Here is a 20,581-nt window from a genome sequence, read left to right as displayed (position 1 = left end):
TATGGGTAAGAGGGTTGATGTGTTATTCTAGCCTGTCTGTCTATGGGTAAGAGGGTTGATGTGTTATTCTAGCCTGTCTGTCTATGGGTAAGAGGGTTGATGTGTTATTCTAGCCTGTCTGTCTATGGGTAAGAGGGTTGATGTGTTATTCTAGCCTGTCTGTCTATGGGTAAGAGGGTTGATGTGTTATTCTAGCCTGTCTGTCTATGGGTAAGAGGGTTGATGTGTTATTCTAGCCTGTCTGTCTATGGGTAAGAGGGTTGACGTGTTATTCTAGCCTGTCTGTCTATGGGTAAGAGGGTTGACGTGTTATTCTAGCCTGTCTGTCTATGGGTAAGAGGGTCGATGTGTTATTCTAGCCTGTCTGTCTATGGGTAAGAGGGTTGATGTGTTATTCTAGCCTGTCTGTCTATAGGGGTAATTCTAGCCTGTCTGTCTAGGGTAAGAGGGTGATGTGTTATTCTAGCCTGTCTGTCTATGGGTAAGAGGGTTGGTTGATGTGTTATTCTAGCCTGTCTGTCTATGGGTAAGAGGGTTGATGTGTTATTCTAGCCTGTCTGTCTATGGGTAAGAGGGTCGATGTGTTATTCTAGCCTGTCTGTCTATGGGTAAGAGGGTTGATGTGTTATTCTAGCCTGTCTGTCTATGGGTAAGAGGGTTGATGTGTTATTCTAGCCTGTCTGTCTATGATGGTAAGAGGGTTGGTAAGAGGGTTGATGTGTTATTCTAGCCTGTCTGTCTATGGGTAAGAGGGTTGATGTGTTATTCTAGCCTGTCTGTCTATGGGTAAGAGGGTTGATGTGTTATTCTAGCCTGTCTGTCTATGGGTAAGAGGGTTGATGTGTTATTCTAGCCTGTCTGTCTATGGGTAAGAGGGTTGATGTGTTATTCTAGCCTGTCTGTCTATGGGTAAGAGGGTTGATGTGTTATTCTAGCCTGTCTGTCTAGGGTTGGGTCTGTCTAAGAGGGTTGATGTGTTATTCTAGCCTGTCTGTCTATGGGTAAGAGGGTTGATGTGTTATTCTAGCCTGTCTGTCTAAAAGGGGTAAGAGGGTAAGAGGATGTGTTATTCTAGCCTGTCTGTCTATGGGTAAGAGGGTTGATGTGTTATTCTAGCCTGTCTGTCTATGGGTAAGAGGGTTGATTCGTGTTATTCTAGCCTGTCTGTCTATGGGTAAGAGGGTTGATGTGTTATTCTAGCCTGTCTGTCTATGGGTAAGAGGGTTGATGTGTTATTCTAGCCTGTCTGTCTATGGGTAAGAGGGTTGATGTGTTATTCTAGCCTGTCTGTCTATGGGTAAGAGGGTTGATGTGTTATTCTAGCCTGTCTGTCTATGGGTAAGAGGGTTGATGTGTTATTCTAGCCTGTCTGTCTATGGGTAAGAGGGTTGATGTGTTATTCTAGTCTGTCTATGGGTAAGGTAAGAGGGTTGATGTGTTATTCTAGCCTGTCTGTCTATGGGTAAGAGGGTTGATGTGTTATTCTAGCCTGTCTGTCTATGGGTAAAAGGGTTGATGTGTTATTCTAGCCTGTCTGTCTATGGGTAAGAGGGTTGATGTGTTATTCTAGCCTGTCTGTCTATGGGTAAGAGGGTTGATGTGTTATTCTAGCCTGTCTGTCTATGGGTAAGAGGGTTGATGTGTTATTCTAGCCTGTCTGTCTATGGGCAAGAGGGTTGATGTGTTATTCTAGCCTGTCTGTCTATGGGTAAGAGGGTTGATGTGTTATTCTAGCCTGTCTGTCTATGGGTAAGAGGGTTGATGTGTTATTCTAGCCTGTCTGTCTATGGGTAAGAGGGTTGATGTGTTATTCTAGCCTGTCTGTCTAAAGGTAAGAGGGTCGATGTGTTATTCTAGCCTGTCTGTCTATGGGTAAGAGGGTTGATGTGTTATTCTAGCCTGTCTGTCTATGGGTAAGAGGGTTGATGTGTTATTCTAGCCTGTCTGTCTATGGGTAAGAGGGTTGACGTGTTATTCTAGCCTGTCTGTCTATGGGTAAGAGGGTTGACGTGCTTGAAAATGGCCGAAAAGAACCAGCTCACCTGGTTTTACACTATGATTTGACTATTTGATGTTCAATGTTTTTTATTTTTATAAATATTTTAAAAGGAATAGTTTCATCATATTAAAATGAAAATTCAGTTCACGTAACAGGGTTGACCGTAACAGGGTTGACTACAACAGGGTTGACCTTAACAGGGTTGACCGTAACAGGGTTGACCGTAACAGGGTTGACCGTAACAGGGTTGACCGTAACAGAGTTGACCACAACAGGGTTGACCGTAACAGGGTTGACCGTAACAGGGTTGACCGTAACAGGATTGACTACAACAGGGTTGACTACAACAGGGTTGACCGTAACAGGGTTGACCGTAACAGGATTGACTACAACAGGGTTGACTACAACAGGGTTGACCGTAACAGGGTTGACCGTAACAGGGTTGACCGTAACAGGGTTGACCGTAACAGGGTTGACCGTAACAGGCTTGACCGTAACAGAGTTGACCGTAACAGGGTTGACCGTAACAGGGTTGGCCGTAACAGGGTTGACATTAAACATGAGGGACAGACGTGAATGAATAAATAACCATCTGCAGAAATTACTTTGTCAAAACAACAAAATAACCAGGGCTTTACAATGATGGTGAACACGTGGAGAAATGCTGGAGTTAAGTGGTTTAAAATCTTTCTAGAAGTCACCGAGGCTGCATTTTGCCACTTTAGCAAGTCTTTATTCATAATGAAAATCAGATTTATTGACTTCTCCATGTGACCTATATTAAAGGGCACTTCATTTAATATAACAGGCTCTTAAAATTCAATATTGGTGTACAATTTATCCTTAAAATACCAAAGGGAAGCAAAAGCCACTAATTTCGTTGAACGACCCACGCCGGTGGCAATGACATCTCAGACCAATACCCAAGTCTCCACATATGCAGTATTTCACGTTGACCCATATCTGTCTCTGTGCCTCTCTGGACACCTGTCATTATCTGTTTATCACAGCTCATCACGGCTCATTGACTCAGTATTGTGTTAATTGTCCCTCTTGGCCTCCCTTACAGAGTTGAATGAGGCCAGCTATGCAGTCATATTCAATGGATAAGGGACTGTTTGTGTTTGTTTGTGGGGACATCAGTTAGGATCTGATGTATGGCCAACAATGTATGGCGATTAGTGCCAACAATGAGCTCATCAGGTCTCTTGTGCCCTGTCCCTGTGTCTCCTATGGTTCCTGAACCATGTCTGTGTAGGAGGACAGAGAGGGGAATAGAAGAATGTATAGAGAGTGTATAGAGTGTATAGAGAGTGTATAGAAGGGTGTATAGAGAGTATATAGAGAGTGTATAGAAGGGTGTATAGAGTGTATAGAGAGTATAGAGTGTATAGAGAGTATAGAGAGTGTATAGAGTGTATAGAGAGTGTATAGAAGGGTGTATAGAGAGTATAGAGTGTATAGAGAGTGTATAGAAGGGTGTATAGAGAGTATAGAGTGTACAGAGTGTATAGAGTGTATAGAGAGTGTATAGAGAGTGTATAGAATGGTGTATAGAAGGGTGTATAGAGTGTATAGAGTGTATATAAAGTGTATAGAAGGGTGTATAGAGAGTATAGAGTGTATAGAGTGTACAGAGAGTGTATAGAAGGGGGTATAGAGTGTATAGAGAGTATAGAGTGTACAGAGAGTGTATAGAAGGGTGTATAGAGTGCATATAATGGTGTATAGAGTGTATAGAAGGGTGTATAGAGTGTATATAAGGGTGCATAGAGTGTATAGAGAGTGTATAGAAGGGTGTATAGAGAGTATAGAGTGTATAGAGTGCATAGAATGGTGTATATAACGTGTTTAGAGAGTGTATAGAAGGGTGTATAGAGTGTATTGAAGGGTGTGTAGAGTTTATAGAGAGTGTATAAAAGGGTGTATAGAGAGTATAGAGTGCATAGAATGGTGTATATAACATGTTTAGAGAGTGTATAGAGGGTATAGAGAGTATAGAATGGTGTATAGAAGGGTGTATAGTGTGTATATAAAGTGTGTAAAGTGGTGTATAGAGAGTGTATAGAGAGGGTGTATAGAGTGCATATAATGGTGTATAGAGTGTATAGAAGTGTATATGTATATAAGGGTGCATAGAGTGTGTATAGAAGGGTGTATAGAGAGAGTGCATATGGTGTATATAACGTGTTTAGTGTATAAAATGTGTGTTTATAGAATAAAAGTGTTTATAGAGTGCATAGAATGGTGTATATAACATGTTTAGAGAGTGTATAGAGGGTATAGAGAGTATAGAATGGTGTATAGAAAGTGGTTAGAGAGTGTATAGAGAGGGTATAGAGTGTATATGGTGTATAGAGAGTATAGGGTGTATAAAATGGTGTATAGAAAGTGTTTAGAGAGTGTATAGAAGAGTCTATAGAGAGTGTATAGAGTGTATAGAAGGGTGTATAGAGAGTGTATTGAAGGGTGTATAGAGAGTGTATTGAAGGGTGTATAGAAGGGTGTATAGAGAGTGTATTGAAGGGTGAATAGAGAGTGTAGAGAGTGTATAGTGTGATAGAGAGTGTATAGAGAGTGTATAGAAGGGTGTATAGAGAGGGTATAGAGTGTATAGAAGGGTGTATAGAGAGTATAGAGAGTGTATTGAAGGGTATAGACTAGAGGGTGTGTGGACAAAACCACAGCAGTCTCTCATCTAACCACTGTCATAGAGTGACTGGACTCTAGAACCTTTAGAGGTAGTGCTGAGCGATTAACCAAAATTATTTTACTTTTTTTTTTATTAAACAACTAATTGACTGATGTTGGTTCAATTATTTGAGTTCCATTTAGATTTTTTGGTGTGTGAAATCAACTCAAGAACTATGTGGGAGGCTGGACTGAAGGGAGTTTAATCAAATATTCAACCCAGTTATGTGCAGAAACGTGCCTGTTTTTTCTGGCTCGGGCAGAGACGGATGAGAGAGGAAGAGGTGAAGCAAGAGGTATTACTCTCGCCAAAATCTGTACAAATTAAGCCCAATGAGTTTCTATTTTGGACGTAAGCTTGTCGCCTGCCTTCCCGCCTTTGGGAAAATGACTCCCATTGTAAAAGCGGAAGCATCTTGTTATTATATACTGATCTCTGGATGGATACACTTTTACACCTGCTACGTTAGGTTAGATACAAACAGACCGCATAGACCGCAAGAGAGAGGAATGTACAAAACACAATGACGAGAGGGACAGACAGTTTTTGAAAGTATGCCTTATCTACTTTATTTATTTTTATGTAACAGGAAAGCCAGTTAAAACTTCTTCAGGATTGGTGGGTCACCTGCGGGACGGTTGAGCTAACGTAGTCTAATGCGATTAGCATGAGGTTGTAAGTAACAAGAACATTTCCTAGGACATATACATATCTGATATTGTTTGAGAAGTGTGCACAGCTTTGAACATGAACAGTTATTATTAAACAAATTAGGCACATTTGGGTAGTCTTGATACAACATTTTGAACAGAAACGCAATGGTTCATTGGATCAGTCTGAAACTTTCCAGATACACTGCTGCCATCTAGTGGCCAAAATCAAAATTGCACATGGGCTGGAATAATACATTATGGCCTTTCTCTTGCATTTCAAAGATGATAGTACAAAACAAACAAAAAACGGTTGTTTTTTCTTTGTATTATCCTTTACCAGATCTAATGTGTTATATTCTCCTACATTCCTTTCACATTTCCACAAACTTCAAAGTGTTTCCTTTCAATTGGACCAAGAATGTGCATATCCTTGCTTCAGGGCCTGAGCTACAGGGAGTTAGATTTGGGTATGTTATTTTAGGCAAAACATTTTTAAAAAGGGTCCGATCCTTAAGAACAATTTCTTATTTACAATGACGGCCTACCCCAGTCAAATCCTAACCCGGACAAAACACTAGGCCAATTGTGCGCCGCCCTATGGGACTTCCAATCACAGCCAGGTGTGATACAGCCTGGAATCAAACCAGGGTCTGTGGTGACACCTCTAGCATTGAGATGCAGTGCCTTAGACCGCTGCGCCACTTGGGAGCCCTTTGAAGAACTAGTAGAATGATGTTGTTGACAGCTCTGCAGCATACTTAGGCAGGCTAGCTAAAAAGGATGACTAAAGACAGTACAGTATGGGGAGCACATAGATAACATTAGATGGTCTGGCTGGCTGACTGCTTCTACCTGAGCAGAGATGAGATGATGACTTTAAGGAATTAAAAAGAATAAAGTCATCAAATAAAACAAAGTAATATACACAACTTAAATATTTTATTATTTCATAGTCATTTCCTATTTTTCAATTGATGTCTACCCAATGTGGACCTGACGGAGACAATGGAATATTTTCAATGTTTTGGCAATTGAATGTTCACAATTTTCAGTTTTGAAATGTCCATTAAAAAGCTCTAAAATCCTTGTAGTGTCATTAATTCATGGCGCATTTAACGTAAAAAAAGATCAAAACCGAAATCGAAAAAACTTTATTATTTTGTAATAATCTAACTGAAACCGAACCAACCTAAAAAAAAACACTAATAGCTCAGCACTATCAAGCAGAGACAGGTTTGAGCATAATTCTCTCTCTCTCTGTTTTTCTCTCTCTCTCTTTCCCTCTCTCCGTTTCTCTCTCTTTTCATGTAGTGCCATTTATTCTGGCCTATATGCGTCCACAGTGCTGTGTGTGTGTTGTAGCGCTGGCCCAGATACAAAACAAAACACTATGGTTCCCTGAAGCTCTCAGATACATTAGGACTCTCACACACACACAAAACAGATGCATCCTCTCCACTCTAAAATCTCTTCTAGCCTTTCATCAGAGCACCTGGTAGCTGACACCTGCCTGCCTGCCTCCCTGCCTGCCTGCCTCCCTGCCTGCCTCCCTGCCTGCCTCCCTGCCTCCCTGTCTGTCTGTCTGTCTGTCCGTCCGTCCGTCCTGAATATAGAACAGGCTGTGTTATACTGTAACAGAGAACACAGAGCACCATCTACCTGTGTGTGTGTGTGTGTGTGTGTGTGTGTGTGTGTGTGTGTTCATGACAGGAAATATGAAGCCATAAGCACCCATCAAGGTCACATTACTGCATCATAACGACAGGTACACATCTCCCACTGCATTCACAATAACATTCACTTACAGTTTTTTAAAGGCAGGGGTCAAAATGATTGACACAACTAAAGAGTCTAATAAAAAAAGTCCCCAAAGGTTTAGTTTTTGGTCCCATATTCCTATCACACAATGACTACATCAAGCTTGTGACTACAAACTTGTTGGATGCATTTGCTGTTTGTTTTGGTGTGTTTCAAATCATTTTGGGCCCAATAGAAATGAATGGGAAAAAATGTATTATGTCATTTTTGAGTCCCTTTTATTGTAAATAAGAATATAATATGTTTCTAAACACTTCTACATTAATGTGGATTCTACCATGATTACGGATCATCCTGAATGATTTGTGAATAATAATGAGTGACAAAGCTACAGGTCAAATAATCCCAAGACATGCTAACCTCTCACCATTACCAATAACAGGGGAGGTATGATCTTTGACCCTCTGTAACTTTCTCACTCATCATTATTCCTGATTAATTCAGGATTATCCGTAGTCATGGTATTTTAATTATACAATGTCTTCTTACCATGCAGTGTGATCTAACATGGTGAAGTTATAGATAAGATTCTACATGGTCTGCATGACACAACACACTCATCAACAGTGTTGGGGAACATTACGCTTAAAGGTAACTCTTAATGTTACATTGTTACTCGCATTAAAAGTAACTCTCAGGAGATACCTTGGGTGTGTCGGGCATTCATTCTTATGCCCTATAGAGGGACGAACACTACCTTTGAATGGCTTGCATAGCCTACCGTCTGTAGCCTAATGTATAATTCTAGGCTATACCAACTCAAGTAATAATGACAGGCGCAATGTCTCCTTTACAATACTTAAAATGATTGATTTTGTTTAATTATGTACACAGAAGTATAAACATATTGAAGTATAAACACATGTTACGCAAAGTAGAAAATGCTCATCCAGAGGCCGGGGACTTTAATGCAGGGAAACTTAAATCTCTTTTACCTCATTTCTACTAGCATGTTAAATGGGCAACCAGAGGGGAAAAAACTCTGGACCACCTTTACTCCACACACAGAGACACGTACAAAGCTCTCCCTCGCCCTCCATTTGGCAAATCTGACTCTATCCTCCTGATTCCTGCTTACGAGCAAAAACTAAAGCAGGAAGTACTAGTTACTCGCTCAATAAGGAAGTGGTCAGATGATGCAGATGCTAAGCTACAGGACTGTTTTTCTAGCACAGACTGGAATATGTTCCAGGATTCTTTCGATGGCATTGAGGAGTACACCACATCATTCACTGGCTTCATCAAGAAGTGCATCGATGGTGTCGTACCCACAGTGACCGTACGTACATAGCCCAACCAGAAGCTTTAAAATCTTGCACAAAATGTACCCTTGCAATAACTTGTTGTCAAAATTCATGGATTTCGAGGACATATGCATTTTCTGTGATAAAAAAGGAGAAACTATTATACACATTTTTTACGAGTGTGACTCTGTGAAGTTATTTTGGAGTGAGTTAAGTATTTACAGTTTTTATTTCATCAATAAGACCCATATATTTAACCCCTGGCTTTTTATCTGTTTTTATTTATTTTCTTTTATGAAAATGTACTTTTGAAAGTCAATCCTTGTGACTTTTAATGCTATTTTATGTTTATTCAGAAAAAAATATAAATGTAGTGATGTCTTCAAACCATCAAACAGGCAAAGCATCAACACAGGACTAAGATTGAATCGTACTCCACCGGCTCCGACGCTCATCAGATGTGGCAGGGCTTGCAAACTATTACAGACTACAACGGGGAGCACAGCCACGAGCTGCCCAGTGACAGGAGCCTACCAGACGAGCAGACGACTGTGTGATTACGCTCTCCGTAGCCAATGTGAGTAAGATCCTTAAACAGGTCAACATTCACAACATACAGCGCACGTACTCTGAGCATGCGCTGACCAAAGTAAGTACCCACTGACCAAAGTAAATCCCACTAATTGAAATATCACTGGTTCGAATCCCGAGCCGTCTAGGAGGAACAAAAAATATGACGATGTGCCCTTGAGCAAGGCACTTAACCCCAAGCTCTGGATAAGAGTGTCTGATAAAACGACTCAAATGTAAGAATTGTCAGGCAACGATTGCAGAGCCTCCTGAAGTAATAATAAATAATAATTTATTCAACTTTAATCGTGCTATTCATTACATCAATAATCTCAGTGTTTTAAAGCAACAAAAAAAAAGACAAGTAATTTAGAAAAACAACAACAACGACATCATTCATGAGATAGAAAGTCATGAGAGGGCCAGGAAAGGGATGGGCAGCTAGCTGACTTGTATGGAGGGTTTGTGTGAGAGATGAGTTGTGGGCTTGTGACAGAGGTTACATATGAGGTAGAAATTAAGTCAACACTCCTGAAGACCATGGACCTGCAAGACCCATTACTTACACAGATATTAAGAAAACAAAACTAAAATGTGTTACACAAAGTGCACACCATGCGGGGTCGGAAACAACCGGATGCATCCGGATTTCAGGGGAAATGGAAAGAGAGTCTATGATGCGACTTCAGATTTTCTTAGGGATAAGAGTCCCGCTAGCGGGACAACTTCCGGTGTAGCTGGAGGGCCCGCAATTCAAATAAATAATCATAAATATTATTGATATTTCTCACGCCCTGACCTTAGTATTCTTTGTTTTCTTTATTGTTTTGGTTAGGTCAGGGTGTGACATGGGTGATGTATGTGTTTTTGTACTGTCTAGGGGTTTTGTAGGTTTATGGGGTGGTTTCCCTGTCTAGGGTTTTTGTATGTTTATGGGGTTGTCTCCAGTCTAGGGGTTTTGTATGTTTATGGGGTTGTCACCAGTCTAGGGGTTTTGTATGTCTATGGTTGCCTAGATTGGTTCTCAATTAGAGGCAGCTGTTTATTGTTGTCTCTGATTGGGAACCATATTTAGGCAGCCATATTCCTTGAGTATTTCATGGGTGATTATCTATGTCTATGTGTTAGTTGCCTGTGTCAGCACTATATTTAGCTTCTTTGTAGTTTGTATAAGTGTTTCTTTGTCATCATTAAAATAAGATGTGTTCATCTCACGCTGCGCTTTGGTCTCCTCCATTCAACGAACGTGACAATATAAAACATTTATGTACATATAAGTGTATTATATCGGCTGAAAGCTTAAATTCTTGTTAATCTAACTGCACTTTCCAATTTACAGTATCTATTACAGTGAAAACATGCCATGCGATTGTTTGATGAAGGCACCCCACATCTAAATATTTTTCCACAGGTTTCATACATTCACAAATAACAATTAAATATTCACTTACTTTTTGAAAATCTTCCTCTGATTTGTAATTTTGGTCGCCTTTCCTTCCAGTTCCCTGCTACCACTGACGGGAACGAACTGCAAAAATCACTGAAGCTGGAGATTCCCATCTCCCTCACTAGCTTTAAGAACCAGCTGTCAGAGCAGCTCACAGAACACTGCACCAGTTCATAGCCCATCTGTATACAGCCCATCTACCTCATCCCCATACTATATTTATTTATTTTGCTCCTTTTGCACCACAGTATCTCTACTTGCACATCCATCTTTTGCACATCTACCATTCCAGTGTTTAATTGCCATATTGTAATTACTTTGCCACCATAGCCTATTTATTGCCTTAACTCCCTTATTTGACCTAATTTGTACTCACTGTATATAGACTTTGTTTTCTTTTTTTCTACTGTATTATTGACTGTATGTTTTGTTCATTCCATGTGTAACTCTGTGTTGTTGTACAGTATGTGTCGAACTGCTATGCTTTATCTTGGCCAGGTCGCAGTTGAAAATGAGAACTCGTTCTCAACTAGCTTACCTGGTTAAATAAAGGTTAAATAAAATGTATTTAGTTATTTATTTTTAATTCAAAAGGTCCCAGCTATAACATGTAGTTTCGTTTTGTTAGATAAAATCCTTCTTTATATCCCAAAAAGTCTGTTTAGTTGGCACTATCGATTTGAGTAATCCACTCATTCAACATGCAGAGAAAGAAATAAAAAAAAATACACCTAAACTTTGTTTCAACAAGTCAAAATATACTCCGCAGAAATACTCCTTAAAATGTAATTAAACTATAATATTTCCTACAGAAAGAAGTATGTTCAATAGGAAACCAATTGTAGCAGGTGCATTGTCTTCATGTCTTGAGCAAACACAAATTTACAAGACTGTCCTGCTATAACTGATATTTCTTATTCGTTTTTTAAGTTGCAAGCCTGAAACCTTGAACATAGACTGCTGACACCCTGTGGAAGCCATAGGAATTGCATCCAGGGAGCTAATTTTCAATATTTTCAATTATTGTGTTTTATATTCTACATTATATATATATTTTAAATATATTTTAACATTTTACCCCCTTTTCTCCCCAATTTCGTGGTATCCAATTGTTAGTAGTTACTTGTCTTTTCGCTACAACTCCCGTACAGGCTCGGGAGAGACGAAGGTCGAAAGCCATGCGTCCTCCGAAACACAACCCAACCGAGCTGCACTGCTTCTTAACACAGCGCGCATCCAACCCGGAAGCCAGCCGCACCAATGTGTCGGAGGAAACACAGTGCACCTGGCGACCTGGTTAGCGTGCACTGTGCCCGGCCCGCCACAGGAGTCGCTAGTGCGTGATGAGACAAGGATATCCCTACCGGCTAAACCCTCCCTAACCCGGACGACGCTAGGCCAATTGTGCGTCTCCCCACGGACCTCCCGGTCGCGGCCGGCTGCAACAGAGCCTGGGCGCGAATCCAGAGTCTCTGGTGGCACAGCTAGCACTGCGATGCAGTGCCCTAGACCACTGCGCCACCCGGGAGGCCTCTCCTACATTATTTTAACATTTCTACAAACTTCAAAGTGTTTTCGGGGCCTGAGCTACAGGCAGTTTACTTTGGGCACAGTTTACTTTGGGGCCTAGCCCTAAGAAGTTTTAACAAAGCAACACTTCAGTTTAACTCCTCCTCCACATTTACTTGATTGGTTCAACAGTGCAGAAGAGGGCTTCTGGTGTGGAGCAGAACTGATCAGTCACATCTATTTTTGAGTTCCGCTACAAATTTGAAAGAAATCCTGAAATAAGTTCACCCTTAAGTTTAATGTGCCAGGAAAGGCAGTAATAGTTTATTAGCTTCCGAAACCCACAATGCCGACAAAGAAAAGTCACACCAAAAAGCCAGACTTAACGAGTGAAAGTTTTGATTCTGAGGACAAAGGCGCCGTGCTAGCTTCATGTGCTAGTGGTGGAAGCAGGACTGAGGTGATAAACAAGTGCAGTGCCATTAGCTCCAAAGATATCCTCAAGGCCATCAAAGATATGAATACAGAATTCTCTACAAATTTGAAAATGTACTGTCTGCAGTGGACAACATTAAAAAGGCAGTCAAAGAATGTGCTGGGCAAATCTCTCAGGCTGAGGTACGCATCTCTGGAGCCGAAGACAACGTTAACGGCAGTCAAATAATGTGCTGGGCAAACCGCTCATGCTGAGGTACGCATCTCTGGAACCGAAGACAACATTATACCCCTGCAGGCAACGATCACCGCTCTTGAGGAAAAGGTTGAATCGCTTACCTCTAAACTAGTTGATTTGGAGGGCCCCCGAAGGCGCTGAGGGGAGCGATGCTTGCTCATTCCTAGAGCGGTGGCTTCCCGAGGCTTTGGAGATGGAGACAGAATTGATCCTTTATGAAGGATTTAAACTTAATAGAGATTTGGAGAGAAATGAAACCAGAGATGTGGAATACTCCTGTTACTCTAGCACTCACCAGACCTATTCCCAAATCGACTATTTAAAAAAAATCTCTGCAGCATTACGCTCTAAAATTGAAGATTGCTTCTATGATAGCATTGTCATCTCTAACCACTCTCCAGCATCTCTTATATATTCAGATTCTAATTTAGTTGGTGTTCTACCTAAATGGCACTTCCAACCTAAATGGCTGCAAGATACAAGTTTTACAGAATACATTGGACAGCAAATTGACCTATACTTTTCAATTAATACAACACAGACTTCAGCTTGTACTAGATGGGAAGCCAGTAAAGCTTTCATAAGGGGTCAAATTATAAATTTCATCAGCTCCAAGTCAACAAATACTCAACAAAAAATGAAATTACTCTAAACCAAAATTAAAACTCTGGAGAGAGAAATTTTCCTCACTAATTCCACAAGGAGTTGCTCTTCCTCAGGGCTTGATATAACAGAATTCCTGCGGGTAGAGCTGCAGCAAGCTTATTGAGACTAAACCAATCATATTATGACAAGGGAGAAAAAGCTGGGAAGCTGTTGCCCTGGCGAATCAAACAGCAGCAAGCAGAGAGAGCAATCAATTCAGGATGCAGGGGGAGCTGTGATGGTAGACCCTCGGGAGATGAACAATACCTTGAAATCGTTTTATGAAAAATGATATGCATCAGAATATCCTCCTGAAACTGATACCCAGGCTAGTTTTTTTTAGACAGATTGGAGTTTCCCAATGTTTCAGATGAATCTCAGGACATTCTTAATGCTGAGCTGACTGTGTAGGACATTTCCAATGCAATTGACAGTATGAAGGCGGGGAGAGCATCTGGCCCAGGTGGGCTGCCCATTGACATCTACAAGAGATGTAATAACAAACTGCACTCCCCTCCTGGAGATGTTTTTTGGAATCTTACAAAAATGGTCTCCTGCCCCTTTCTTTAAGAAAAGCTCTGATCACTCTGCTCCTAAAACCCGGGAACGCTGCATACCAAATGTGATTCCTATCGTGCTATTTCACTTTTGAATTCTGACACTAAGGTTCTTTGTAAAGCACTCGTGAGGAGGTTGGAGGGTTTTCTCCCGGATGGGTAGAGACCAAAATGGCTTTATTCAAGGTCGTGAAGGATTTCATAATGTTAGGAGAGTGATAAATGTTCTACATACTAGATTTGGCTCGTCAGACACTGCAATCCTGTCGCTGGACCAGAGAAAGCCTTCGACAGGGTTGAGTGGCCCTACCTTTTTGAAGTGATAAATGTTCTACATACTAGATTTGGCTCGTCAGACAGAGAAAGCCTTCGACAGGGTTGAGTGGCCCTACCTTTTTGAAGTGATAAATGTTCTACATACTAGATTTGGCTCGTCAGACAGAGAAAGCCTTCGACAGGGTTGAGTGGCCCTACCTTTTTGAAGTGTTTTGTGGTGGTTGTGGTGAGAGCTTTTGTAAATAGATGAAGATACTATATACAAATCCCACTGCAGCGATCCTTACTACTAATTCAGAAATCTAAACCTTTTGACATCTGCAGGGGTTCTAGGCAGGGCTACCCTCATTCTCCTCTCCTGTTTATCCTAGCCATTGAGCCTCTAGCCATAGCTGTTAGGTCCCACCCCAATAGTTCAGGTATCAGAATAGATCAGCTGGAACATCGAATTGCTCTTTATGCAGACAATGTACATTTGTTTCTTACAGACTTGTGCAATTCCATACCCGAACTTCTGGACCTAATCAAAGAGTTTGTGGCGTTCTCAGGATACAACATAAATAACGCAAAATCCTCAATTATGATGCTAAAGGAGGAGGAGTTCGCTTGTCCTTATTGTACCTAACGTATGACAGAAGGGGGGGGGCTCCATTTGCCTAATATCCAGTGGTACGACTGGGCAGCTCAGCTTCGCACTGCTATGTACTATTTTACCTCCAAGTCTCTCCCTTCGTGGATGGAGATTGAGATGTCTTCAGTTGTACCCAAATCACCCCTTAACCTCTACATTTACTCAGCTGATATCAAGACAAACACAGCAAATCATCCCTTTGTATTTAATACGATCGACGTTTGGTATGAGATGTAGAATTTCCTTGGTGAAACGCATTCTTTTTCATGTTTTAGTTCTATCTGTGGAAACCACAGTTTCACTCCTGGGAGAGCTGATCCGGGTTTCCAACTATGGGCCAGCAAGTGTTCAAGGAAAGTTTGAGATCTGTATAAAGAAGGTATTTTTATGTCGTTTGAAGAACTCATAGCAAAATATGACATTCCTAGAAAACATTTTTTTTTAATTTACAGCTAAGGAGCTTCCTCACGGCTGCCGAAACCAAAATCTAACAGAACCCCTTCCGTCCACTATAGAAAATACGATCTCAACCCATTGTAATGGTAGGGGTAGAATTTCAGCTCTATACAATATGAGTCTGGCTCAACCGATTCCTCTGCGCACAAACTGAACTCTTGGAAGGAAGATATTTGGGAGGACATAGTCTTGGACGAATGTGAGTAGTATATGTATTAAGGCTCAGACACAGACTGAATACTCGGCTAAAACTATTGCAAATCAACTGGTTGATACGAACATATGTAACCCGTGCTAAGTTAAATACGTTAAATAGTACAATTCCACATATATGCTACAAGTGCAATCACTCTAAAGGAACTCTGGTTCATTGTCTGTGGGACTGTGAGAAAATTCAAGATTTTTGGAAGGTGGTATCACATATGACATCCCAAATAGTATCAGTAAAATTGCCTCGCCATCCCAAAGTGTTTATCCTGGGGTTCTACCCAATCAATCCTCATCTAAAGAACCAAGTACAAACACTTGTGCTTGTTGCAAGCCAAACGCTTGATAGATCTTGCCTGGAAAAGTGTGAACAGGCCTGGTATTGCCCAATGGCTTAGGGGAATGTCGTCTTGCCTAAGAATGGAAAATGTAACATTAAGTGTAAACAAGACACATTTGAAAATGTTTGGAGACCAGCAGAGTGATGTGGGTGAAATATTGGCTAACGAAGGGAACTCTGGGTAGTGTACTATGCTTTGTGTGCATGCAGGGTGGTGGTGGTGAGACATATCCAGTTGGCTTGTGGCGCTGTGTTTCATCTGAAATTTGTCCCAAATATGTTCTATCCTATTGAATCAGACCACTATAAAATGTCCTTTTGGTGGTTTTATGCTTCTGTAACACTTTTGTTCTGTCTTAGATTTTTATTTCTTTATTTGTTATTTTTATTTTTTTAAACAGTACAGAAGAGAACCTCCCTCAACAGTTTTTTTTTCCTACTCAGGACCAGAAATAGATATATTTATTTGACACCTGCTACGTTAGGTTACACACAGTTTACTCAAGGAGCTACAGCACTATATCACACCTGTTATTTAAAAAAAAATAGACTACTCTTCCATTGATTATTTCAATCAAGTTAGTGTTGGGCTGTAACAAAACCCTGCATCCACAGAGTGGAGGTTCCCTACTGGACAGGCTGTGTGAGAAGCCCTGGAGTGTACAGAGTAAAGGCCAACATCATCAGCCCTCTCACATGTGACTAATCACTTCACAACACTGCACTGTTGCTCTGTCCACAGGGGTAAACAACAACTGTTCTTACACAGACACACACGCATGCACACACAAATGCGCGCACACACGTACACACACCAGTGTTTGGGTGGCTTTATCAACAACATGACTGACCTCATTAGAAGTGGTGAAAGGAGTTCGATAACGTGAGGACGTTGCGTCGGTCCGCCCTCATGCTTTACTCACAAACACACACAGACACACAGCGTGTGTTGACATGCTCCTCATGTTCACAACCCGTTTCTCAGATGTCCACATGTCATCCAGCACTGTCACGTCACATGTTACTTTGTCACTAGACTCTTGGTGACACCCGTTGCGAAGTCCGTTACCCCTCTGTTATACGACCCACATGACACTGTGTCTTACGGATGACATTACAGATGAGAGATGTCAGTCAGTCGGTCAGTTAATTAATCCGTCAGTGTGTCTATCAATCAATTAGTCAATAATGTTTTATTGGTATAACGCTGTTTGTACCCTGATACATTTGTCACATAATCCATAACAGCAACCCAGGCCTATGCCCTCAGAGAGCAGAAAGTACACCTACCAAACAGTGTCAAACCTATGCTTGCTTTATTACGCATGATTGAGCCTCAGAGGATTCAAAGTGTCACTGAACAGTTTTGAGCAATGAGTTCATAGAGCGGTCGTTTGATGAAATTAGTCCTTTTTTTTGTCATCCTTCGGGTATTTTAAGTAGAAGTTGCACACCAATATTGTTTTTTAAAAGCCTGTAATATGAAACAAAGTGCCTTTTAATATAGACCACATGGAGAATTCAATAAATCCGTTTATTTTTTATTTTTTAATAAAGACTTGCTATAGTGCCAAAATTCTGCATTTTGGTATGTCTCTCTGTGCAACCTCTATGTGACTTCTCGGGAGGTTTAAACCTACTTAACCCCAACGTTTCTACAAGTGTTCACCTTCATTATAACGCCCCTAGTTATTTTGTTGCTTTGACTAAGTTATTTCAGAAGATGATTATTTAATGTGATTAGTGATTCATGTTAAAGCTGGGATCCTTAAAGAGATCATTCCGGGATTTTGGCAATGGGGCCCTTTATCTACGTCCACAGAGTCAGGTGAACTCGTGGAGACCATTTTCGGCTCTGCATGCAGTTTGAAGGAAGTTGCTATCTAACGTTTGCACAATTGCCGACTAGCGTTAGCGCAATCACTGGAGGACATTGCACTAACGTTAGTTAGCATTGGCTTGCGACACTACCTCTACATCTGTCATACTGGACGCAGATACATTAAAATGGTATCCATGAGTTCATCTGACTCTGGGGAAGTAGATAAAGGTCGCTAGGTGTACAGTGTTTCCTACGACACATTGGTGCGGCTGGCTTCCGGGTTGGATGCGCGCTGTGTTAAGAAGCAGTGCGGCTTGGTTGGGTTGTGTTTCGGAGGACGCATGGCTCTCGACCTTCGTCTCTCTCTCTCTCTCTCTCTCTCTCTCTCTCTCTCTCTCTCTCTCTCTCTCTCGAGCCCTTACGGGAGTTGTAGCGATGAGGCAAGACAGTATCTACTAACAATTGGATACCACGAAATCTGGGAGGAAAAGGGGGTAAAAAAAACGTTTTACCCTCATTTTTATATATTTTAATTCTCATTTTTATATTGTGAATCCTTTTAAAATATTTTTTCAAAGGAAACATTACAAACATCTAATTGTCAAATTATAGTGAAAAAGCGGGTGAGCTGGTTCTACTCTTTTTTTTGAGGAATTTTCTGGTGTTTTGTGGTAAAAAACCCTGTTACCCATAACAATTACATGTCTTTTTGAGTGAAGCTAGCAGTAGCCCTTTCCTGCAGTCAAATGACTAGTGGCCTCAAATGTGGATTGTTATTGATATATATTATTTCTTCTTCTTCGTTTCTTTTTTTCTTTTACAGCCAAAAATCGAGTGTTTATATGTCCATTTAAATATATATATATATATATTTATGTATTCTGTGATGTATATAAAGTGTAATATTGGGATGCAAACTCAAAATGTAATACATTTCAACTCTATATCTGACATGGTACTGACAAGGTGTCTTCTTTTTTAAGCCCATAATCATGTGTGTGAGGTGTATATTTTGGTTTGAAAGTAGATTTGTATAAGACTACCAAGAAACACTGTGTGACCCTGATTTAGCCCACTGCAGGAAAAGGTTCAATTGCCCCTCTGTTGCATACAGCTACACACCCTGTCATAAGAGGATTTATGACTGATTTAGGATGAAATCATCAACCCTGTTACTTGAATTGGCAGTTAATAGGCACTTACCATAGTCATTTTTCTTATTTAACTTCTTGAGATTGAAAACATGTTTTTTATTAAGTTGAACATTTGCTCATCATGACATAATGCTAAAATGATGTTGTGTTTTAAAAAAACGTACACTACCCAAAAGGGTTTAGGGTTCATTATAATGTTCGTTATCATGCATCGTACTTTCACCATGGTGTCACTCACTCACTCAATCACTCTCTCACTCACCCTAACCTTTCAGAAATGAAAAGTTGTTGTCGTGATGACACCAGCTGACAAATCTTACCAGACTACAACTTCCATCTCTGTGTTTTATGGAATGCCCGGGCTACCTATAGGGTATGCCACCAAAACAAAACCCGTTTGCTAATTCTACCACACCACACTGCACATAGATAGATAACAAACAGTAATAAGACATTCCATGAACACAAAACGTTATTCATGAATGATATCAGTCTAGCTATACCCCCACGCAAGACGGAATAAGCTTCATGGATAATTGGTTTTAATTAGGAGCAGCTAATTGATACGATACTACAATGTTTGGCCTTCTGAATAGGTCGGGAGTTCGGCTGAACAGAATACAGGCCTACGTGAACTGATTGATTCATTCCCTGTGATTGTGAAAGAGCGAATCTATCTACCTTGACACTGGTGTGACTGGTCTGGGTCTCAGCCTCGATGCAGATGTGTCCCCCGCGGTTCTCTCTTCTCTCTCGTTGAGAGTTGGTTCCGGAGTGCCTGCTCTGGTAGGTGATGACGGATGAGATGGTATCGGCCGCGTCCGTCTTGATAAACAGCCCATGTAGGGTGGCCGCGGTGCCCTGCGAGATAGTGGTGGTTTGGTGCGGAGAGTTGGACTCGTCCGAGTCTCGGCAGTAGATCACACCGCTCTGGGAGACGTGGATGCTGGGAGCGCAGCCCATGCCTCACCGCGGGTCCGGTGCCAGCTCTCAAATGACAGTAAACAGCGCTGAGTTATCACTCTCGCCGATGTCTGGCGCTGCGGCCGCTGTTCTCTCCGAGCATTGGCTGCTCCTGGTTGTCTCTCCCCAGTGGCCGGTTGAACACATCAAGGGGAGAACGAAAGGTCCTTCATCTCTCTAGTATCGACGCTGAGCCCTCTGCTCTGTTAATTCATGCAATGCGCTCGGCTCCTCGATTCGTTATGTGGAGCTCAATGTGATTTCCTCTGTGATCTGTCCAGCTGCCGCTGCGTTTTACATTCAGTCGTTCAGTGAGAAAAGAGCATAATGTACGTTATTATAGACTGCAGCATATAGGCGTTATGTAATTCCATCATGGCTCGCAATAATGTCGATTGATGAAATGATTTTCTCTAGCCTATAGGCTATAGCCCAGCCTGCGAACGTAACCATCTGTAACCACCAGGCTGTCCTTAAATTATGTCAACAAAGACGCTACTCTTCTCATCCTATCCAAATCATATTTGATTGGAAGAAGACAAACGCGCATGAAATCGCTGGAACACACTCGCTCATGTCTTCACTATCTGGCCATCGCATTTCGTTGGCTGAGGTCTCGCTCTGTCTTCTCTTTCTCTTCTCTCTCTCTCTGTTCTCTCTCTCTCACTCTTCAATTCAATTCATTTTAAACGGCTTTATTGGCATGGCAAACACATGTTTACATTGGTAAAAGCAAGTGAAATAGGTAATAAACAAAAGTGAAACAAACAAAAAAATTGTAAAGTAAATATTACACTCGCAAAAGCCCAAAAGGAATAGGAGACACTTCAAATGTCACATTCGGGCTAGATACAGTGTTGTAACGATGTGCAAATAGTCAAGGCACGAAAAGGAAAGGCACGAAAGGGAAAATAATAATTGTATA

The 20,581-nt window shown here is 41.1% G+C and overlaps 1 protein-coding gene across 2 annotated transcripts in view; it reads right to left on the bottom strand.

Annotated features, from left to right (window-relative positions):
* The window catches only part of LOC112230809 (high affinity cAMP-specific and IBMX-insensitive 3',5'-cyclic phosphodiesterase 8B), a 97,091-nt gene that overhangs the window by 72,005 nt on the left and 4,505 nt on the right, over positions 1-20,581 (bottom strand). The window contains exon 1 of one of the 2 annotated variants that reach the window (XM_024397135.2): positions 19,375-20,292. The exons of the other annotated variant lie outside the window; for it this stretch is intronic. Within the exon in view, the coding sequence (XP_024252903.1) occupies positions 19,375-19,656 (282 nt within the window). The 5' untranslated portion in view covers positions 19,657-20,292. Of the gene's footprint in view, positions 1-19,374; positions 20,293-20,581 lie in introns of those variants that run through there. 2 annotated transcript variants of the gene reach the window in all.

This window comes from Oncorhynchus tshawytscha, linkage group LG33 (assembly GCF_018296145.1).
Source record: "Oncorhynchus tshawytscha isolate Ot180627B linkage group LG33, Otsh_v2.0, whole genome shotgun sequence".
In the NCBI taxonomy this organism is placed as follows: Eukaryota; Metazoa; Chordata; class Actinopteri; order Salmoniformes; family Salmonidae; genus Oncorhynchus; species Oncorhynchus tshawytscha.
The sequence above is the reverse complement of the archived record's forward strand: the minus strand, read 5'-3'. Positions and strand labels throughout refer to the sequence as shown.